General features: G+C 39.6%; 1 protein-coding gene across 10 annotated transcripts in view; it reads right to left on the bottom strand.

The window, feature by feature from the left end:
* Positions 1-584: 584 nt before the first annotated feature.
* The window catches only part of RIC8B (RIC8 guanine nucleotide exchange factor B), a 90,217-nt gene continuing 66,285 nt past the window's right edge, over positions 585-24,516 (bottom strand). Inside the window, exons 8-14 of one of the 10 annotated variants that reach the window (XR_897578.2) lie at positions 23,670-23,814; positions 16,073-16,192; positions 13,477-13,571; positions 12,320-12,857; positions 8,436-8,574; positions 7,620-7,796; positions 585-1,744 (exon numbers count right to left, since the gene is read on the bottom strand). Coding sequence is in view for 3 of the 10 variants with exons in the window: in XM_011387024.2 (XP_011385326.1) it covers positions 1,633-1,744; positions 16,073-16,192; positions 23,670-23,814 (377 nt within the window). In the remaining 7 variants the exon portion in view is untranslated. The other 9 variants (XR_002779035.1, XR_002779038.1, XR_897588.2 and 6 more) reach the window with 9 other exon arrangements.

Genomic DNA, 24,516 nt, shown 5'->3' with positions numbered 1-24,516 from the left:
AAAGAAGCAAAAAGTGAGATTCTTGAGGCTCCTGTGAGTAAACTGCGAGAAATTTTGTGACATCTATTTTGGTGGCTCAAAGGCCTTTTAAACCTCAGTTCCTGATTTGTAGTTTTGCCAGAGAAGTGACTTCTGAATAAATAACATTGTCGCTAACATTCCATGTACTTTACCTATCCTTAAAAAGGCCCTTACGATAAGTGAGATAATAAGTGATGTAAAAAGCACTGTAAAAAAGCATGAACTGTGGAACAGTATTTATCCCATATATCTATAAAAAACACACACACAGATGGCTAAATTGAATCAACCCCAATGTTTTATTTAATTTAAAGTTTTAAAAGGCAGTGGTTAAGCACATTATCTATGTGTATGTATGTATACACACATACACACACATACACAGACGCATACATGTACGCACTCACTCATGCTCACTCACGCTTATGCTCACTCACACACACACACTCTCTCTCACACACACACACAAGGAAGCCAACCTCTTTTCAACTTTAGCCACTGATTAACTAGGCCCACCGTCTATTGCATGATTCATTTTCTACTTCATATGACCAATTTTAAAAGTAAAAATAAACAGCCTTAATCAGTTTAATAGTAACTATTTGTGTTTCTTTTTTTTTTTTTAAATAAATAAGGTTACCATTAAACTGATCACATGGTAGAAAGGTAGAACACACACACATCGGCACACACACAGTCCCCAATTTAAAACGTGACATATGAATGACCTATATGTACAGAAGGGTGCCACTGACTCCCCCCCACCAGCAGAGGCCACAAAAGAACTCGGGGGTCCCCGTTCCCTCTGCTGGATTGGAGGACGTGTTCCTGACACCCCGAGCTGGACCTCAGAATGCATGCTCCCCATGCAGTGATACAGATGGGGTTCAGTTCTATGGTACTAGTGTTCAGGTACGTGAGGGAATAAATAGGCATTTGTAGCTGCCTCAGAACTAAACCGTCACTTATAACTCTCTATAGGGAGAAATGTATTCTGAAGTTGTAGGTAGGTGACATACAAACTTTTAGAGTGTAGTCAGTTTGCAAGTCTGGGGCTGTGTGTGTGTCTGTGTGCGTTTCTATGTCTTTACAAAACTGAAATGAAGAGCGGGGCTAGGTGCATGGAGCAGCTGCTTGGCTTCCAGTCAGTCAGTCCTGATCTAACGAGTCACTTGCCTCAGCCCTTATTTAAGCAGCTCATTCTGTTTGTCACGTGCCTCGGTCCACTGGAGAGATTCCGAGGGGGCAGCTCACACAAGTGAGAGGAGGACGCGGCTAAATCTTCTGCTAAGAATCTTGGCAAACAGATCTGCCAGATTCAACCGAGGCTGCTTTATAGAATGAAGTCCTTCAGTTCCATCCTGATGAAATGGAATTTTTTTTTCTGCTTCTAGCCCCTGCGACTCCGTCTAACTGCAGCTCTGTATGAATGCCTCGATATTGCAAAAACACAGGATCACCTCTTAAATATGCTGGATTCTCAATGAGTAAACCAGTTAATGTGTTTCTAGCCAAAGCAAGGGCATAAATGTTTTAGAGAAAAGATTCCCCTGGAGCTACAGAGAAAAGATGCTGATAAAAGCAATATTGAGAGTTGAGCAGGTGATGCTTTCAGTCTGTGTCGGAGCTGGTCTCTTCGATGACAGAGTACTGGTTGAGTGCTTCCTCCAAAGGCGTTATTGTCCCATCAGGTTTTAGTCCCATTGGTTTAAGCAACTCCTCTCTGGAAAAAGAGATAAAAGAGAGAAAAAAAAGTATTCACCAGCATCACACACACATCCCTCCCCCCTGCCCAAATCCACATCCTTTTAAAAAGAAAAGTCTTTAAAAAACCAAAGTATTTTTCCTCAAGTTCTCTCTGTGTGTTTGTAACAGGAAAGATGAAAGGGGCATGGAAAGAAAAAGAGGGAGATAAAAGACTCATTCACACAGGCCAAACCTACTAAGCCAATTAAAAGTAGAAAAAGTCAAGGTCTAAATGGGCTCAGGACAAGGAGCAGGTCTCTTCTGTTTTTAATAATTAACTTTTTTTTTTTTTCCTTTTGTGGATTCGTTCGTTTTAAGTTGAAGCTACCAAAATTTCACCTGCCCCAGTGGGCTAGGCATACAATTAAATGGCTGATTCGATATGTGTGATTTCATCCAATGGAATAAATCTGTCAGATCTGATCTGCCTCTCCAATCTCTTGTGATACAGAAGTACTTACTGATTCATTTCGAATCAGCTGGCCTCCCCCAACTTTCTCTCTCCCCTTTCTTTCCTTCTCTCTCTCTCTTTTTAGTGCCACTGCTTTTGTTTGTGGCAGTTTAATTATGGCATTGACAGCCATTTTAATCTCTTCAAAGCTCCCCAACTGCCTCTTTTCACCTAATCCAATTATATCTACTCCACAAGTTACAGCCTCATCTAAAGATGATTAATTATTGATTAAGCCAATCAAAAAGCATTAAGAAAGATTTACTTAATCTTTTCATAGGCTCTTACTTATTACATGGAGATTATGGCGAATGTACCTGTTGAGTTGCTAACTCTAGTCCTCCCCACCCCTGAAAGTCAGTAGTGTACTTTCAGAGCAGCCTGGATTGACATGAGCTACTTAAAACTTATTTCTCATGGAAACGGGCGTCACCCCCTGAAAACATGGCTAGAACCAGGAACCCACACGGCAGCAGTTGGTGGGATCTAGAGTGAAGGGAAATGGTAAAACCTCTTCTTCTGCCTCCTTGCTGTGGTCCCCTGAGGCCAGCACAAATAAGGGCCCCCTCCTGGGAAGCACCTCCGCATAGCAGGTGATGGTGTGACAGGCACAGTGAAACACCCTGGGGCGGTGTAAGAGCAGCTCAGTGGTCACTGGATGAGCCAAGAGGAGCCTAATCAAGCAGCTGTGGCTGGCACCAGAGGACTATCCCTGAGAGTCTGAAAAATCAGAGGACAGTGGGTGGTTGCCTGGCTGAGCTGAGGCTCCCGAATGTTATAAAGTAGGAAACGTGTTTCCTGATCCAAGAAATGGGGTCAGAACTGTACAATTTTAAGTTGGAGGGGCCTTAGAGATCATTTAGTCCAACCCCCTCCTCTAATAAAGGAGACTGAGTGACTTACCCAAGGTCACATATCTAGGACACGGGGCTCCTGGACCCCCGCCTCGCGCTCTGCAGCACACCACGTCTGGATGAACTGCTCTAACTGCACTGGCGGAGCGCGCCCTGCACCCGGCTGTTTAATAACTGTGTGCCAGGGACTATGTCACATACTGGAGAGCAAAGGAAGCCTGGGCACAGCTGCTGCCCTTGAGTGGGTGAAACATATATATGAAAAGTAACTTAGAACATAACGGGGTAAAATACTGTAAGAGAATCGCAGAGAGCTGTGACGGCTCCTGAGAAGACGCATAGACCAAACTGCCTGGGGAAGGTGGGGACGGTACCAATGAGGTGTCTTATGCCAGGCAAAGCAGGGACAGAGCATTTCGGGCAAAGGACACCGAAGGGCTCTGTGTGCTCCCATCTACTCGTGTGATTTTGTAGACCTTTCTGGACTGTCAGTTTCTGTCTCCTAAGGCTCTTCTAAGGCTGTGCAAGGGCCCAGCGTTTGGGGAGTGGTGAAGGTCTCCGAGGGAGTGGCAGGAGGTAAGCCCGCAAGGGTAGTCTGGGGCCTATCAGTCAAGTGTCCTAAATGCCAAAGCAAGGAGCTCGGGTTTTCACCTGTCGGGATGCCCGGGCATGCTGTTTTATGGGGAGCTCTCTTTGACAGCAGTGCGGCGGACACAGTGGAATGGGGGGAAACTGGTGGCAGAGAGACAAATCATTGGGACGTCATTGTACCAGCCTGTGTGAGGAGACAGAAAGCTGGATCGTGGCTGTGACGGTGGGAAGAAAAAGCAACATTTCCGAGCTAGATCTATGGCCCACTGGAAGGGCTGGGGGTTGGCTGGTGAAGGAGAGCAGAGTGTCCCTGTGGCTTCCAGCTTGGATGACCCACCATGTGGATGGTGACACCATTCACTGGAGCAAGAACACAGCCGATGAGGCAGATTGGGTGGGGGGATGCTGACATCTTTAGGACACGAAGAGCTTGAGGTCTTTGCGTGACAATCAGGTAGAAATGCTTAGTGGAGAGTTAGAAATAATGTTTCCATCAGAACTTCTCTCTACCTCTGATATACACTACACATACCTATATTTTTATAACACAGTTTCCTAGTTCTGATTGTGCTGAAGGACTTTGTCATATTGGACACTATTTACTAATAACTGATACAAAAGGAAAAGGGGCTCATCTGCTGGGAATGAAACATTAAGGGGTAAGAAAGTTCAAAGGTCTGAAGAGGTTGGTGGACTCGGTACTGTCAGGTGGGGTGCGGTAAAGGGGTGGGGTAGGCAGAAGTAAAATTAGCAGATGGGACTAGAGAAGTCTGCCGCGATAGCCATGGGTGGCTGCGTGGGTGCACCATCACCCCGGCCACCCGAACACCGGTGCACTGCCCTGCCCTGCCAGCAGGACGATGCTGGGGCTGCGACCAGCCGTAGAAGTAGCTGGCTTTCTCCAGCTTTCTCAGTCAAGCCCAGCAGTATGTTCAAATCGAGTCCTTTGGTTTCCTCTCTACTCCCTAATCCGATTTTACAATGGAAATAATTAGGAACATTAAAAAAGTTTTATGGCCAAATTGTGGGAATTCATCTATAGAATAAAGGACCCCATATTTTAACTCCCACTTGTGAACTGTTCTTCCCAAGCATTTATTTTTCAGGTTCTTTGTGTGATATCACTCCTCCACTAACACAGAGGTTCCTCTAAGAGTATTGTTTTCTTTCCCACGTGGCCCCATGGGATGCTTGGAGGTACTGACATTTCTGTAGGAGAGGCGTCCGTGATACCTGGCCACATAACCATGCGTTCGTGCAAATGAATTAAGGCAGCAATGTGATGTAGTGGAACAGAGAGATCTGGAGCCAGGAAGTCTGTTCCACTTACCGGCTGTGTGATCTTGGGCAAGTCTCTGTCTCAGTTTTCCCATCTGTGAAGTGGGGATGATACTACTAGCTCTACCTATTTCCTAGTGATGTAAGAAGCAGCATTAATAGTACTGATAGTGGTAGTAGTAATAATCATAATGTAGATGAAAGAAAGGCGTTCTAAATATTATTGTGGTGTAATGAAAGACACATACATGTTTGGCTTTAGAGTCAGACAGCCCTAGGTTCTAATCCTGGATCCACCACTCATTAGCAGTAAGACTCTGAACTCTCTGAACTTCAATTTCCTTATCTGTAGAGCTGGGAAACAAATATCCACCTCACTGAGTTGTCATGAGAGCAAAAGGCCATACACATAAAGTATTGCAATGGCGGGAATGTCGTGGGAAACCACAAGTTACATTTCCTCTTGTATGTGCTTATGGAAAGTTTCCCCAAACTTATTAGGGCACCCTTTGGGAATTAAGTAAGGGAAGAATATGCAGAAGCAAAAAGACATGGTCCCTGTCCTCAAGAAGCTTTTAGTCCAGAAGATAAAACACACATACATTAAACAATATTAAAAGAATTACAGAACAGCAGATCAACAAGCTTGAGAGGATTAACAGGCAGAGCCCTGCTTTCCCTAGCTTGACGGTCCACAGACATCCCCTTATCATAACTCAAATTTGTTCAAAGGTGATCTCTTGTCCTCTTTGGAAGCGGAAGGAGAGAAGTTCACTTACGGATATGACTTATTTCTTATGGACCCCAGGCTTACTTTTCAACCTCCATCTTAATATTTCTGATCTTCTTCTCTATCATACAACTAACAGCCCACAAATAGCAAAACGAAATCTTTGCTCTAGAGACTGGATAAAAGTCTGGTTATACTACACTGTTTCATTTTGTCAGTGCTGTTTTATCTAGATTAGCAAGATATGGACAGAGAATGAGTAACATTAATGAATACACAGAAACGTAATTCCACCAGTCATATGGGCTATGTACATGTGCCAGGGACACCGGAGGATATAGGGATGCTGATCACAGGCTCCTTGCAGGATATGGACTCAGGGCCAGGCTGTAATAGCAGTGATGGACATGGATTCATGGGGAGAAAGGCATCTCAGAGCAGAAGAATTAGTCAAGCAAAGGCACAGAAGCAAGAGTTAGTTGTGTGCAGGGACTGGCAAGCAGAATGGCTTGGCCGAGGTAAAGGAAAAAGAAAGCTCAAAACAGATACGGGGTACAAAAGAGAATCTGAATGGAGACTTTGAAATCCTAGGCTGACAAGTCGATTATAGTACAGAGGTATTTTTGTCTTCCATTTCAAGGGCCCTACATTTAAGAATTTTTTTTTTAATTGAAAACAATTCTCATTACAAAGTTTGAAAGCTGTAAAACAACAGTGCCCTGATACATTAAAAAGAAAACGTTCTATGCTTTAATTATACTATTTTCATATCCCTATGTGTCTAGCACAGTGCCTTGCATATACCAGATCCTCAGTAAGTGTTTCTAAACTAAATTTGGTTTTAGTCGATACTATCTTGCACCTTAACAGAAAGGAAATGTATGGTCTTTTATGGGACTCCTAATAAACCACGACCAAGAGAGAAGCTAGATCTTTGGGCAGAAGATGCACTTTCATCATCAAGATCCATAGGGTTAGGAAAGGTATTAGCATTCTACAGGAAAGTCTGCATAATGCTTTCTTGGGATTTCTTATTCTTGACTAGACTGTGAGCAACTTGAGGGCAGAGTCCATGTCTTATCTGGCTGTGATTTGCGTATATAGTATAGGATGAGGCACATAGTAGGTGCTCGATACATGTTTATTGAAAGAATATAATACATGTGTCATGGCATAAATGAGAATGGTAGAGAACCACTTGTCAGCAATCATTCCCATATTATTTCAACTGTAATTATTTCCCTGATGAGTCAGCGTCATCAGACATTCTGACAGTCCAGCGGAAGTCAGGCCCCTTTCGTACCATAAAGCCTGGAATTTCCAACCACTAACTGGTGTAGATTCTGCTTCTACATTATATATGGGGGATCAGTAGGTCTAGAGTCTAGTCTCTGATCTTCTTCTAACTTGCTGGGTGTCCTTGGGCAAGTCATTTCCTTCTCTGGGCTTGCTTCTCCCCAACTATAAAATGAAGGGGTTGGACAAGATGATCCCTAAGATTCTATTCTAATTCTAAGAGCATAAATATTAGGCTACTAAGTAATTTTAATCTATTTTAAAAGCTGCTAGGTTTTAAGACACTGAAACTCAATACTGCTAAGTTTTTGTTTTTAATCAATATATTCTAAGCCTGAGTCAAACACAGCATCCTACCTAATTGTCAATGACATACACCAAGACCTCTGCAAAACTATCAGCAGATGATTAGAACGATTACAAAAGTAAATTAAAGCAATGGCAAGGGTTACGAGGAAAGATCTAAATTCAATCATGGCCCTCAATAAACAGGCCATTTCATGAAGTTACTGGTCCTAAGTTATGAAGGTTCCATCTCACAAGGATGGCTAGGTGTCAGATATATGTACATCATGGTTAAACAAAGATATTGTATACTGAAATGTGCATCAGGATTAAGATATTCAGAGAGCAACAACTCCTTCATACTTACCTTCAATGCTATACACAGGCCTTAACACAAGTTAAGACTGCCCTCGTTATCATCAAAAAGTACAGTGATGTCTACTGGATAAAGAGCCCATTCTAGGCACTGTGACAGTATCATGGCGGGCTTCTCATCTGATCAGGCATCTGGCCAGGGAAGAGATAAGCCTCCAAGAATGTTCAACTGGAACGAAACATCATTTAGAAATTTGATCTTACTAAACGATAAGGAACCATAATCTATAAGGGCTTGGCCAGGCACGAGGACACAGATAAAGCACGTCCAAGGAAGGATACCCTCTTTTGCCCCAGCCTAGCCCTTGGGACTGCTAATGGAAACCAAAAAATACTTCCTTAAGGATTTAGGGGTGGGAGATTATGGAATTTATACCATATTTAAATTTTTCTGGTCTATTTTTTTTTTTTTTGCCCCAGATATATTTTAACATTTTCCTGTAAGTATGGTTCTCTGGGATACCTGGGCTTATATAGCTTCCCAGCACCTTAAAGAAGGTTCTACTTTTTAGGACTTCTGGTTCCTACTGGTTCCAACTCTCCCAGAAATGACAGTGCAATATTGGGGCTCAGATACTAACATACCCAATCGCACATTATCGAATAGGCCAGATGTGTATGTGTATAAAACACCTTACTTGACCTGGAAGCAAGAGAATACTCTTGCCCACAGCACATGTTTTTGTGCAATACAAACAAAGCATTCAATTCAAGTGTACTTGTTGAAAAACAGGACATAATTAAGCAGTTGGAAAAATGCATTCTTGTTTCCCACTTGCAGATCTCCCAAGAGTCCCTTCGAATTTACCTATACGAGTTTCAGCTTCCCGCTTGCCACTTAGCTTGATAACGACTCAAAAATCATTCCCTTGTTTTCAAGGGCTCTTCTTTCTTGTCTGCTCTGTGTACTACAGGGCAGTATTGACACATGGAATTAATGACAGGGTCTGTAATGAAACAACAGTCATGCAAACACCGGTCTGCTCTTTTGATAAAACAGCATGTTAGAGACCTATTCACCTCCCTCTAATTGAGTACTGCATAATAGTTCCGATCCTTTTATGTAACATATTTTGTTCTATGATTAGAAAGGAAGAAAACGGGGGAACCTATGAGGCATTGCTTCCTTCAGTCACCCCCTGATTAATTCTGTTTTTAATGAGGGTGGCTGTTATTTAGGCAGGTTCTCTTACATACTTGTTTTGTTGACTTCTGTACAATGTATAACAAAACCCAGGATGGGATAATTGGGAACCATTTCTTTGGCACAGGGATTCCTGCTCTTAATGTAAGGTTGGCTTGGCAAAAAGAACCCAGACATTTTAAATTAGCCATTTCATATTTAATTCTTTTTCACATTTGAAAGATAAGATGAGAAACTGGTATATAAATAAAGCCTTTTAATTAACACAGAGCTCTTCCAAAAATGCCTGCTAGAAGGGAGCCTGTGACAGCCCGAAGAAAGATGCTCTGTAATCTTTGCTATAATTCCAAGTCTGAGAGTGCATCTTATTTCAGGATTTCAGCATCACTGGAATATAGTCCATAATCCACTGAAATACAATGGATTTCCCAGTAACTTGTGATATTTCTGTGTTTTTAATCCTTTTTTTCTAACAGAAATAATATTATCACCTTTGGCCCTGGCCCTGGTTAGCATGTTCAGTTACGTAGTGTCCTTTGGACCCTGATCCTTCTTCTTTCATTTTATCTTTTGTCTAATGGCTTCCTGGTGCTGACAGGTTATACTGATTTTTCACTAAGCCACTAACCCAGTAGGTAGGAGGTATAAGGTGGTTTTTCCATAGCAAATTCTAGGTCTTCGGGCTGCATTTTCAAAAATGATTCTGAGGTCCTTCCCTCAGCCCTCACCATCATGCTTTGGGATTAGATACAATTGGGAGGGTAAAACATATAGCATAAAAATATCATTCCCAAGACAAATGGATATGGTATATTGTTCATACTATGTCCTTTCACTTTGTAAAAGCAATTGGGAGTTGCCTACACTAAAAAGTCTTTTTGAAGTTAAGTTTTCTTAATGTGATCACACTAAATATAAGAATTAGTTAGAATACCCATAATCATTCATTTCAAAATAGTTAAAAGACCTTATAGTAACCTAATAGCAATTTTATCGGTTTACTTTGTATAAAGCTTTATTTATTTATTTGTTTGTTTGTTTATTTATTTATTTTTTGATATAAGCTATTTAGCACCTGACCTGATGGTTGAGAAAAGCTCAACTATGGAATGAAAAAGCAGGAATACATGTCCTCCAAATCTTAATTTTCTTCTCAGGTAAATATGCTTATAATCTATCTCTGTGCTTTGGATTTGTTTAAAATTTTGAATGTTTTATTAAAAATCATCAGACTGATTATTTTTTGAGACAAATTTCTGAGAGCTGTTGATAATTTTCAAAATAATATATGATCTGGAGTCGGAAGACTAAAAACTGAGTCCTGACTATGTCATTAACCAGATGCCTGATCTTGGGTCAGTCACTCAATCATTGGTCTCCTCAGTAAAATACCTCTTGCCCTATTTAATGCCATTTTAATGATCAATGGAGATAATATATGTATAGGAACACTTTTTAAACTTTATAGCACTATATAAATAGTTTTTTATTATTGTTCTCATTTCTGTTAGAAGACCACATATAAACTTCCAAATATTTGCTACCTACCCTACATTAAACAGCATGGTTAAAATATAAAGTGTTTAGGGATAGTGCTAGAAGAATAAAATTCAATTTTATCCTTAAGTAAAGGTGTTCTTTATTATTTCTTGGTAATTTCTCTATGGAGCTTTTCTATCCTGTTGTCTAAATTGGCAAAACAAATATTAATAAGAGGTCAGCATGCCAGCTGACACTGTTAAATAAAGCAGTAGAAACAGAAGTTCCTACATGCTCTTCCTACATAGAAAAAGACTCAAAAGTTAGAGGGGGGTAACTAAGAGAGCAGATAACCAATGGAGATTATTATCTGATGGTTCTCTTATAGACAGAGGCCATTTCAGCTAGTGTTTAACCCCAGAGCTCAAAGTAGTCATTCTTGCTACAGAGTTAAAGGACAACGACTATTGATAGGCACTACAAAGGTAGCATGACATCCCACTTAAGCGTTGTCTAGCCAGACAAAGGACTCTCTATAACCTAAAGACATACAATATCAAGTTTCTCAAATTAATCCTCCCCTGTCACTTTAAAGGCATATTAATTTAACTGGATCCCAGTTCCGTTAATTGAACTTCCAAGCAACTTTACAATGTATTTTAATGATGCAAAACAGCGCTAACAGAAATATAACGTAAGCTACAGATGTAAGCCATATATGTAATCTTTAATGTTTTAGTAGCTACATGGAAAAGTAAGAAAAGACAGGTAAGTGACTTTTAATATGTTCTAACCCAATGTATCAAAAATATGATATCAATGTGAAATCCATATTAAACAATTGAGATATTTTATTCTCTTTTTGTACAGTTTTGAAAATCTGAGTCTTTAACACTTAAAGGACATCCCAACTCAGACTAACCACATTTTAAGTGCTCGACAGTCATGCAGAGCTGGTAGTTATGATGGACAGTGGAGATCTAAAGGATTTTCTGATGGAAACAATCACGATCTTTATACTTTCCTACCTACAACAGATCTCACAGTGCTTTAAAAATTAGACCAAGTTTCTGAAATGTACCTGGAAAGCATTTCCTGGACTAATTCATCAAAAAGGTGGGTATAGTCGGTTGTTATTTTTGTAAGCAGAATAAAATGTCTTATTTGTAAGGAAAAAGTTATATATTTAGTACTTTTCAGCTATAAATCACCTGCTTCAGCTTTAGTTAAGTTTAGAAATAATCTTTGAATTAAAGGGAACTATTCCTATATTTGGTACCTGCATTTATTAGGAAAGCCATACCCCAAATACTATACAATGGCTGGCAATAAATAAATAAATAAATAAAAATTATTCAATAAGGAGTAGATAGGAAAAGAAATGGGAGAACAATTATTTATATAAATGTAAATTTTAGAGGATTTTGGTAGAATATATAAGCAAAAAGGCAATGTACCTTGTTAAACAGTGATGGGGGTAAGGGTGAGGTATAAGATTAATCAGTCCTGGTTCCAATTAAGGAACTAAAGTGGATTAGAAAAGACAAAAAATTTGAAATATTATTTTCCTTGGTTAGGCAAGCTTAGGCCAATTGATCCTCTCTCCTCTTTTTTGGAGGAGGCTGCATTATTATATAGGAGTTGTGTGCTGTAGCTAAGGTGAATGCAATTGTATTAGCGACACTGGACTTGCTTAACTACATCCAATCTCCACTCTAATCTCCTGTTTAAATTGCAGGGGCCTATTTTTTTCTAATTCGGAGAGGAAAGAGGAGGTGGAGAGGCGGGCAAATTTCATCCCCTTTTCCACCTCTGCTCTCACATTAAAAATGTCAAATGAAGCTTTCTATAATCTCATGCCTCATCTTTAATGCTTATATTTGATAAATATTACAATTATCTGTCCATACTAAAGGAATTATGTACCCTGATATTTAAACTAGCCAGTCATGGGCTAAAGGGCCTTTACAGAATTCCATTCTTGAATTTTATGCTACCTGGCCAAGAAGTAGAATGTATACTTTAAAGTCGTAAGCCATACAGGCTATTTAATAGAGCAGAAGACTGACCTTCAGATTTGCGGATCAGCTGCGTTCATTATTTCATCACACACTGGGGAAACCACAGGGTACAAGGCACTGTACTAGCCAGACATGATGGGGTTTACAGCACTCAGATCATCCTCAAACTCTTAAAGGCCTCCACTTCCACTGCGGATCCCCTTATCTACGTCTGTCACAAGTACAATCCTTAGACTTAAGAATAAATAAACCACCTGGAGTACTACTAAGTCAGCTGGTACTCAATGGGAAGAAAATGTTGGAGCACTAATCTCTCCAGTGTCCTTGGAAATCTAGCTGGGAAAAAGCTGCTAAGACGGTGAACACCCTGAGGCAGCGGCTATGTCCAGCACAGAGGCAAAAATGGAAATGTAATTTTTGCATTGGTGGTTTTACAGTTTTGGTAGTGAATATCATCTATATCCTACACCAGGCTCAGTAACAGTACTTGGCATGACCAACCTTAGTCATCACTTTGGTAAGTGCTTTGGCACGGGCCACTGTTGACTAACCACCATCCTGGTGCAGGTCCTTCACATCTGCTCTCCTATGGATGGAAAAAAGGAAGTGTCTAGTGTCCATTCATTGGCCACGTCACCTCCAACCCTATCCTTTACTCACATGCCTTTCACTTTGGGCCCAGGAGAAAGTGATTTCATTTTTGAGAAGGAAAGTTAATCAGACAAAGCTACAGTACACTCTTAGCACAATAAAGACCTGGCAGGATGCAGAACATCCTTAGAGTGACAGCTGAGGGAACTGACCAGCAGCATACTGCTGAAGAGGATGATTAGGAAATGTTCCGGCAAACACTGACTCTGACAGACAGACACAGTAGCACAGTGGACAGAGCAAAAGTCTTGAGTGCTGGAAAATGAAGTTCCTAGTCTCACTTAATTATGAAGCTAGAAAGAGAATGTATGTGAAGTGTTCTGTAAACTGTTAAAGGAAATAGATTATCACCAGACATTAGTTTGGAAATGTTTGGGGCAATTCTTTGGGCCTTGCTTCCCCCAATGATAAATCTGGGAATCAAATAATGAGAAAACAACCTGAGCTTTTCGGAAGAAAGATGTAGTATGTGAATATCAAATATTTATCTTACTAACAACAGTAAGTTTCCCTCTAACTGAATGAAGTCATTTCTCCATTTGTCTATTAAATACCTCTTATACTTCAGGGATCAACACAAATGCTTCCTTCTCTGTGAAACAGTCCCTGATGCATCCAGACAGAATGAACTGCTCCTTTTCCTGGGTGCCTATAGTTCAACACAGACCTTATTTTGTCATTGTTTTCTTCTACCGTGTGTTCTAGAACAGATTTCGGCCATTTCCTTCACTAAAATGTGAGTTTTCCAAAGGCAGAGACGGTCACATTCACCTCTGAATCGCCCTCATTTTTCTAGCACAGTGCCTTGCACAGAGCAGCTGCTTAATAAATGTTCCCTGAATTGCACTGCATTTAGTCTACTTCAGCTTTATGGCATCTTGTTTACCTAAAAACAAAACAAAACAAAACCCAAAACAAAAAACAACCCAAAACCAAAACCAATGACAATGAAAAGACAGAAGAAACTTAAGACAAACATGTAAGATGTATAAAGAATGGCTTCATTCTTTGCATTCCTGCTCTGGAACGCCCACTGCCGATCTCCATACAGTTTTGTCATTGATTGTTATTAGTGAGAGCGAATGTTAGAAAGCACATAAAGGCAAACAATGTAAAAAACCACCATATGTCATGCAAAAAAGTCCATGATTTAGGACTATTCTCAAAGCTGCCTTTAGCTTCAGCTTTCATGGCAAAATCAGTATCATCAAAGCCAACACAAGACATATTTGCTCTGCTTTATAAGTGCTAAAATCGCGGTCACTTTCAGACTGAGTCGGGCATCTACCTGCTGAGTGTTTCTGGGCAAGCTCATACCTTCTCTGAGGCACAGTTTCAATCAAGTGGAAACTTGGGTATTTCAGACTTGATGTTCGTGTATTTATTTGTTGGCACCTTCTAGAATATGTGGATTTCCCCAATTACAAGGAGAAAGACCTAGCACTATTGTCTGTCTCTGTTTTAGGGATGCCTTACGAAATGGTCCTGTCTCTTTCAGTAAGTCAAGTACCAGGATCACACTGCATTATCTTAGGCAGTTCCTTCCGCCATCTCCCACTTTCCTAGCTTGGAGTTTACACTTCCAGGGTATATGGGCCAGTCGAACAGTATCTGTGTTATCTTCTAAGAACTCATGTTATTGAAATAATTTATGAAAATGACACTTATGCAATCACTGGTTTAGTGTCCTAATACACTAACATGCTTCCCTCAGGTCCCTGATACCACTTTCCCCTTCTACCAGAGGGGCTCTGCTAGTTCTCACCCTGCCTGTTGTACTTATACCACCGTGTTTCATTAGCTACATCAGGTCCTTTTGGAAATAGCCAAACACAAATCTTATTTTTATACATCCATTCTGAACTTGTTATTCTGCCTCCTATAGGTTTGCATATCAATATCTTATGTTTGTGAATTCCTTCAGAGAAGGAACATGTCTGTGTTTGCCAGAAGTATGGAGAAAGTCATTTGCCAACAGATAACAATGTCTTTTGAAGATTGTGAGCATAGTCGCTGAGCTATAAATTCTAATCTTGGGAAAGGATGAAAATGTAAAAAGACTAGCTGTAAGTCACTAAGTAGATGATAAAGCTACTTACTTCTAAATAACTTCTACCATAGTACCAGCATCATCTGAAAGAAGCTCAGACTGCAGAGTGTCTAAATACCCATCCGTACTTGTCACACTCCCCTTGTCAGCCTCTTGTTCTTAAACATTTCTACTCCAAGCCTCCTGCTGTGCTCTTAGGTTCTGTTTCTGTCACACCTTTCCCTTCAGTGGTTGGCTTTGCCATTCTAGTTGCTACTTGTCTTGAGTGAGGGATACTAGACTTTACATAGTTGTTGTGAAGAAGATGAACAAAAGATATTCACCTTTAAGTGGCAGCTGCCACCAACACACAGAAGCACTCACTCAAGATGACTTAAAGGAGACAGTGACTCAATGTGTGACTGAAAAATAGCGCAATTCAGGCAAGTGTGAAAGGAATTAATATTTTCCAATAAGTCCTTCAAGATGACTAGTTGTTGATTAGTATATGTTTGATTTGATTATCTTCAAAACTGGGCATTTTTGGAGGGGAAGGAAGTATGAAGCAAGAAGGAAAAGGGAGATTGTTTTTAGAACTCCTAATTAATAGAAACGCCTACTTTCAAAAAAGCCTTCTTTAGAGCTATTCCTTTTCACTTTTTCCTGTCGGGTGCATGACATTTTAGAATTCTTGGCTTCAGCAGCAACCCAAAAAGATAGAACTGCAAACTTGCACATCAAAAAAGAAAAAAGAAAAAAAGAAGCATCATGATTTGGAACAAAAACCAAAACAGACTAAAAACAAAAAATACAAGCAGCAAAATCGCTGAACCTAACTCAGAGCATCTTTTTGAAGACAGGGAGGTTAGTTGGTTAAGTATCACAGTGATCTTAGTTACTACCCTAACTTTGAGAGTTTACATGTTTAAGAATGCACATCCAGAAGCGGCACATGTAGGAAAACCATGGTAGCCAAGCATCTGAACTACTGCTGCCGGGGCCACCCTGTTCCAATCAGCATGGATTTCCAGAGCTGCTGCTCTATGGTAACTCTCAGTGAGAGAGACAAAGAAATAGAACATTTTTAGAAACCAAGCAAAAAATGGATGGGAATACAATACCTGGAAAGTTTATCAAGCATGTTGACAAGTTTCATGGCTTCATATTCTTTTTGTTCTTCTGTCATTTCATCTATAGGGTTTGGCATTGGTTCCTCTAAATGACCAGTGATAAGATTAATGCTACAAAAAGAAAAAAAAGTTATGCTGTATGTTTTAAAATTATGCTCTTTCTATACTTTTCTGGTCCAAGTTGTAAGTTATAATAAGAAAGAGTATAATAGCCAAAAAATTGGCAATAATAGCAATTTTATGATATAGAACTGCTATGGGAATTTAAAAAATTTACTTTCCTACTAATTTGCTTTGGGAAATGAGTACTAACTATTGTTTTTAAAAAAGTAAAACTAACTTGCCAACTTAAAAAAAAGTCACAGCTGCTTTTTAAAAATATGAAATTTGACTGGTGCCGATAGGATAAATATCCTTGGATGCACAGCTTATTTATTAATTATTAGGGGACAAATGATTTCAGAGAGGGAGAAATCCATTTTGTGATACAGCATAAAACAAATATGTCAAAAAAAATTGGAAAAATGATGACAGAGAGGCTGGAATCTGAAAATGAAAGCATGCCAATTTATAATCTCAGGAAATTAGTCCATTAGTGAGACCACAGAAGGCAATGAGTGTTTAAATAATAAAAGATAAAGCGGAAGAACAATTTTAATTAGATTTGATCTGACCTAGATTAAAAAATAGGAATGAAATCTAGCCTAGCAAGAGACAGGTATACCGTCTGGCTTTCTGGAAATATATTTATTAAAGTATTTAAAATGAAAACGTTCCATAAAGTTTGTATGAAGTTCTAATACTAAACAAGTTATCCTCTTAGATAAAAGCCACACTATTTTTTTTTAGGAAGTAAAAGATAATTCTTTCAATGGCTGCTAAATATCTATGTTAAACATGTTTCTGGAGAAGCAGTCAAATGATCATGGCATTCTGTATCAGTCAAGTGCAGATGGTTTGTTTTTAATCATTAAATGAAATATCCCTGCAAACAGCAAATTGCTAACAAATTGCTTTCTAGGGTCTACAAACACAGGGGCCAGTCCTTTGAGATAAGCAAATGAGTGTATTGGTCAAGTATAAACCATGTGGAGTGTTGGGATTGGGGTAAATTGGAGAACAGTGCTAGTCTAAATGGGGTTCATGCAAGCCAAAACAAAGATACTGTGATCAATTAGGTCCTCTGGCGGCTAGCTTATAAACCTGAGTTAGACTTTTACTTGGGCATGTTAACCTTTACTGACCAGGGTTTTTCTCATCTGGAGTAAGGGCAAGGCCACTAGGTACTATTATAAAAGAGTTTCTGTTCCTCTGTTTCATTCCTCAGAGGCTACATGACGTACAGATTCTTGTGAAAAGACTCAGTGCTCACCATCCTCAAAAACTGGATCTGTCATGTTTTGCCATTCTTGCACAAGACCTACGTCTACAGCCATGGTTCAAAACTTTTTCTGTCCTTCAAAGCAGTGGACACCATCCCTCCCCCTTCTTATTTAACAAGTGACATCTACACAGGTAGATAAAATAGATAAAAGCGGAGGGGATGGGGATGGCCTAGGCCCCTTCTGTTTGTCTGCACTCACTTGCTTCCTCTTAAGGTAGCCCCTCAGGCACTTTCAGCAACTCGCACTCAGGAAACATTCTGAAACCTAAGGCTTGTCAGTGATTTTTAGCCTTGGTTGTACACCAGGAACTTTAAAGAAAAGGCATGGGTCTAACCTGAGACCAACTACATCTGTATTTTTTTTTTAAGTTTTCCAGGTGATTCTGATTCACAATGAGCTAAGAACAATGGGCTAGCGTGCCTTCTGATGCTGTGTACTACTACTTCCTCTCCTCTTTTTCAGATGCTCATAAGAGAAGAGAAAAAGGCCTCCAATTAGTGGCCATTAACTCCATTCGTTGCTCAATGGAGTCATCATATTTCCCAAAAGTCAAGCACAAAGAGGACCCAGACCAGGCTTCCGAGAACTACAGTTTTTAAGATGTCTCCAGATGCCACACTGAAAATGTAATTCTACCACCCATCTATTATTTGCTTAGGCATGTAACAGCAGGGCACATTTTCACCGATATCTCTTCTGCCGCCTGCTAAATCAGAAAAACAACTAGTCTTATAAATGAGTAAAGGTACTTATTATAGGCATATATCACTTCCTAAGCAAAGGAAATCAGGTATTAAAGTGTTAGGGAAGGCAGATGTAGATCATATTCATTTTGTCTGAGTGAAGGCTTCTCTCAGGTTCTGTGGAGGGGTAATTTCAAAAATCAGATGGACAGACTATTTTAGAATATGATGACATTAGCACAAACCACCATGCGCCTCACAAGAAAAATGTGTCAGGATAACACATTGGTAAGCTCTGTGGTATTGTAGATGCCACAGAGTACAAAGGTCAGGATATGAATTCCTGGATCAGGGCACATTTGATTCTTTTCTTGGTTCTTTTAAGGGCTTAGTGGAAATGATGTCCGTTTTCCATATGCTGGTCTCCAGTCCTCTGCTGCTAAAATGACTTAACGGCTTGCTCTGAAACTAGCTACTAAAGTCATAAAATTCTGTGCTCATTGAGCATAAAAGCAGCGGCTACAAATTCATTCTTACAGAGTAAGAACTTACCATACTTTACCCACATGGAATAAGGCATTCCAACCCCCCAAAATCACTCCAGGGATTTAGGTTTCAATTTTTCCTTTAAAAAGACACCCCCCACCCCGCCCTGTCCCGCCCACCCAGGTACTCAGAAGAATGTAAGCAATACCACAGAAAACACAAGTTGGGGCACTGAACTATGCCACTATTTTATGGGGAAAATGCCAACGTGCTGGGGGCAGGAGGTAGACTTGGACACTGTCTCCTCTCTTGTTCCCCATTTCAAACCAGTCGCATGCAGTTTCCCTACCCAGAGGAGAAAACAAATAATAGTCACCAGAATAACAATGATATGAGCTTTCATAAAATAGGTTATTTTCAGTCGAATGAACACTTGTCACCTTTATAACCTCAAATACTATAGTCTGAGACTTAACTTTCCAGGTTTCAGGATCTTAGCACTATGAAATTCTGGGGTTAGTTTTGTTCCAAGATGCTGAGACTTTTAAGATGTTTTAAGTATGCTAATTTTGGTAGCTATTTTATTGGGCTATTTTATTTATTTGGTGAGGCAACCCTTGGTCGACCTCACAGATTGCAAGTACCTTGTCAGCTTACAATCCTTTGTTTTTTTATTTTTTACGCCTATTGCACCTGGTCTTCCTAGGTGATCTCCCATCTAAGTACTAACCAGGTCCAACCCTGCTTAGCTTCTGAGATCAGACGGGATCGGTCATAATTTTTTATAATAAGGTATAATGCGCCTTGTTTCTGCTCCCCTCCCTCCTCTTCCTAGCACTCTATCCTGCAATTATGAATGTCTTCCAGTTAGGTGACAAGAAGTATCTAAACTCTTATCTGTGGTATTTGGGAATTTTGTATTACATAACACCATTATATGAACTGAGAATAGCTGTGGGCACGGGAACGAAAGGATTAAGACATACTAAAAAGGTAGGAGCATATGAACATATGCATAAAAGCTGAAATGTATTCCAAGACTTCTGCTCTTTCTTCAAATTGTTGTTACATCTGGTCAATAACAATAACACTAAGTCACTTAACCAAAAGAGCCCTGAGCTATATGTAAGTTAACTTCAGTCTCTAAGAAGTGTGGATTAAGTTCTGCTCAAAGCATTCTGGTTAAAGAAGGGGCCATGAAGCCCAACCCCTCCAGGGCGAGGTAGATAAAATGAATAAAAGGGGTACGCTGTCAAATCAAAGGCGCTTATGCCTGGTATGAAGGGGACCACAGCCACTCAATTCCATCAGTCGGTTGCCATGTGAGAATGTTATCAGAACTTCTACTTTTTCAAAGGAGCTAATAATCTAAATTTTCACCTGAAAAGTCTAAATTCTAAATGTTGGCAAGTAACAAAATGCAAATATCCAATGCAGCATGGGGCAAGTGGAGTAGAACCTACTGTGGGCTAAATCTAGTGTGTGGGCGAGCATCTGCAACCTCCAGGAAAGACACCAGGGGCATGTGTGAGCCCAGACTAGGACAGAAGGGGGCAGGTGGAGTGGGAAAGGAGATTATTTCATGCAAATGAAGCTAGAAATGCCTTTCCAGGAAAAACTCCTCAGAATAATTCCCCCCCACAAAACAATAATTTCTGTTGAATATACGTACCACCTTTCGTTTATCCATCTGTCAGCGGACACTTGGGTTGTTTCAATCTTTTGGCTACTGTGAATAATGCTGCTATGGACAGGGGTATAATATTTAGGGGTATAATTATAATTGCTGGATTATATGGTAGTTCTATGTTTAATTCTCTCGGGCTTGAAAAGGAAGGAAAGTCTGACACATGCTACAATTAGCTAGTCACAAAAGGACAAATATTGTATATGATTTCATCAATATATGGAGACTATTATAATGAGATTTGACTTAAAGCAGCATAACGAAATCTTGACCGATAAAAGAAAAAAAGTCTTGTCTTGTGCTGAAGGAACTATCAATACACCTACTGTCACAGCTACGGCTGAGAAAAGTAGTCAAGAAGGAAATACCCCTGAGCTGCTTAGTAAAATTATTTTGAGCTTCTGAATGTGATTATGAATTAGCGTGGGGTATTGCGGGTGTAAGGAGGTATATTAGAGTTCTGCCCACTCTGAACTCCCCTTCCTTCGGCCTCTCTGTGTAGTAGTGGCCCCTAGGCTTCTATATATGCAGCCGGAAAGCACTAGTCTAAAATGAGCCAAAAGTCATTACACACCTTTCAACTGATGTCTGAAATAATGTACAATCTACATCGGTCAGTTTGACGTCACATACACAGTCTAGGGGCCTCCATGCTCAGAGGTGTAAAAGAAACAGGTATAAAAATGGGAATTTAGAAAATTGATTTCTTTTGATACAAGACCAAAGTTTATCTGAAAACTTTTAACAAACATGGCTAGACATACACCAAAAACCTGAGAGGCATGTAACTTGATTCTATGAGTGTATTTTGTCTAAGTCTGCTAATTACAGAAAGCCATTTCCAGCCCATTAAATACATTTATTTTGACACAAAAAGGATTGCAGTGATATTAACTGTCTCCCATAGCCTGAATGTAAGCTCCACACAATACTTGGTTTCAGATTCCACTAAAGGATTACAGGTTTCCTTGGTGCATTAATCAGAATCCACTTATATTTTTACAATGGGACCCAGGCCAACTGGATGAAGGGTAATTTCTCTACTTCTGCCAATACTAGGAACTCTTGTGAATAAATGCATCGTAAGAAAAGCAGACTGTGATCTTGGGAGCACTGAATTATGACAGAAAATCAGGGGCAGAGAAATAAGCAATCCTTTTAGATGCTGATTTTATGAGCTAGACTAGATTGGTAGAGTTTTCATGGCAATTTTTAAGGAAAAAGTTCTTCCAGCTCTGTGGGTCATTCCCCAGTGCACAAAGGATTGTCTTGCTTGCAAGTACTTTGTTCCTCACCACTTCCACAAGGACCACTTGAATAAGTATTTTAAATGAACAAATTAAACATCCCACTACACTGTTTTACCTGAAATGTAAGGAAGCTAGCTGTAAGAAAACAAAAGATGCAAATCTATCTGAAGGGGTAAGGTGTGATGATGCTGTGTGAGAAACACATACTTATACTTGTGATGAGTAATGTTTAAGAAACACAAGATTTCACCACGGTGACTCTTCTGACTACAGCAGCACACCATCCCTATGAGCCCTATGTAGGGCCAGGTCCAAAGGCTAAAACAGATTCCAACTAGGGATGTAAGGCCAAAGTACAGAATCAAACTATGACAGAGAGCCAAGACAATAATATCAAACATCTTGGTCCCTGATCTAAACAAACGGTGGTCTCCTGAAATCTAACATTTCTATTTCCCACGCCATTGGGAAACACCAGTGTTCTTGTATTTTCTCTGAGCTCACTCTTGTTATAGTAGCATTCTAGTGCTTGCTATAAATATGACCATTACTGTTATAGAAGTAAAACAAGATCAACAATCAACAATACACACTGAGTTGAACAATATCAACCATCCATGAGTACTTAAGAGTTGTCTATTTTGGTTGACTGTGTCCATATACCCTGGGACAGAAAAGATGCCTAATGTAATTTCTACCTTCACTTAAAAACATGAGACTTCTCACTTGGTTTATTTTTATATATCAAATAGAGAGATATAAAATATTAAACTGATATGGAAATAATTTATGAAATGGAAAAATCAAGAGTAAACAAGACTAATTTACAATGATGACTTTTATAATTAGGGAAAGAGTAAAGTATGATTCCTCTCTTAGCTTCAAATACTTGATAGAGATACTCAATTTATGACATCTAAATGGTGGCAGTCTTAAGAACTTACTACTTAGATTCACTGCTAGCTTTTCCCCCCAAAAGCCTTTTTTTCTAGGACACACTCTATAAGATCCTGCTAAGGTGCACAGCACTGGGGATGATTAAAGTAATGCTACCTACTCAGGCCTCATTTACCAAGAATACAGGCAATATAAGTCCTGTCTGATTAGGGAATGATTCTTTCTTTTATCTTCTGACGACTCATTATTTTCATGTCAACAGGGCACAATCTATACTAAAAAAAGGGGGGGGGGCTAATTTTGCAGATAATTTTCTATCTTTGACCAACTACTACAATAATTCCACATCACATCTAGAAGGCTGTCAGTAGAAAATGTAGCATGTCAATGTCATCGATAATGCCAAAAGGCATTTACCCTTTTAACATTCAGTGATGGAAACCAGAAAACAGCTCAAGTAACTCTTAATAGAGTGGAAACTAAGAAATTTATCTGGGATGGGATTGAGAGGGAGAGGAAAAGGATGGGGAAGGAAAAGGAGGAAGTGGAGTAGTTTGTTTTGGGATAAGAGAAGAATGGGTGTCATTGATTTGTAAGCACCAACACAGGGAAGACCCGACAGAGCCTTTGGTCTGCCTATTCAGTGCATTAATGCATCTGTTCAAAGATGATGCCCTCAGTGTTTGAGTAAAATTTACTGTGGAGCTAGACGTCTTTCCTTTTGCTAGTAATGTGCCTTGTTGCTTTATTGACTCATAAAGGCTTTTACCCAATATATGGAAGCTACATTTAGATTTCTGAGAAAGGCTGAAGTATCAAATAACCAACTTAAACATTTGGTCTTGGTTATACCTTATAAAATCTCAATCTATGGAGAGAAAAAAGGATGCAACAATACTTTTTAAGTATGTGATGGCAGATATCTAAAAGCACCATTGCTTTTAATACTTGGGAGAGGATAATGAACATGTTGAACATAATCATGCAGCAGAACATTACTTGAAATTATCCTTCCTCAATCGGAGTAACTGTCCAAGGCACAAGCTATGAAACTGCCTGTAAATACACTATTAAATGGAAAGCTTCCAAATCCACAAAAGAAAAGAAACACTTGGAAAACGAGAGAAAAAGGAAGTGAAAGGTAAATAACCAACTCAAAGGCAGAGACAGAGTTAAGTGAAAAGAAAATTGATACTATACTTTGGTTTTGCATTTTTGTATTCTTCAGTGTCTGTGTCCTCGTCCTCTGAGTACCAATTATCGCCTCTTCCTCCAGCCAAGAGGCCCCTGGCCGCCAACAGTCCCGCAGCATTCCCATAGCCAGTGTATTTCAGCAGGCTATCCACTGCAAAAACAGAAGAGATTTTTAGACAGGAATCCTTCAGTGTGCATTGTCATCACTGACCACTCACCACACAGGGAGGGTGGAGATACAAGCCATGGCAGTAACTCTCAAACTTAAGAGGTTTTCGAAGTGTGGTAGTGGTTATACTGAACTACCTACACATTCTCCTACATGCTCTGAGGACCAAAAGCCTTTTTTCAGGCATCGGAAATTCAAATGGAGCTGTTTTGAACATACTTTGTGGCAGGGATGGGGCCTCTGTGACCACCAGGCCATTGGTACGGGTGGTGTTTTAGGTTTCTGTTTGCAAATCTTATTTATTATTCAGTTTTAGAGAAATGATGATTAGAAATCAAAGTTACTGAAAGCCAGATTTGGATTTTATCAATATAGGATATTCTGTAAAATCATTTTTATACCCTTTTTAGGAAATGGAGGGAAAGAATATAGGAAATGAGAAAACTTAAGAATATTAGCTGTTGAGTTGTATGAGTTCTTCATATATTTCGGATACTAGCTCCTTATAGGAGGTGTTTGCAAATATCTTCTCCCATTCAGTTGGTTGCCTCTGTTTTGTTGGTTTCTTTGTGCAGAAGCTTTTTAGTTTGATATAGTTCTATTCATTTATTTTTGCTTTTACTTCCCTTGTTTTTAAGGTCAAATTCATAAAATCCTCTCTAAAAACAATGTCATGAGTTTAGT

Source organism: Pteropus vampyrus, unplaced genomic scaffold, assembly GCF_000151845.1.
Source record: "Pteropus vampyrus isolate Shadow unplaced genomic scaffold, Pvam_2.0 Scaffold16, whole genome shotgun sequence".
Taxonomy (NCBI): domain Eukaryota; kingdom Metazoa; phylum Chordata; class Mammalia; order Chiroptera; family Pteropodidae; genus Pteropus; species Pteropus vampyrus.
Note: the sequence above shows the minus strand (reverse complement) of the source record. Positions and strands in the feature narration are given on the sequence as shown.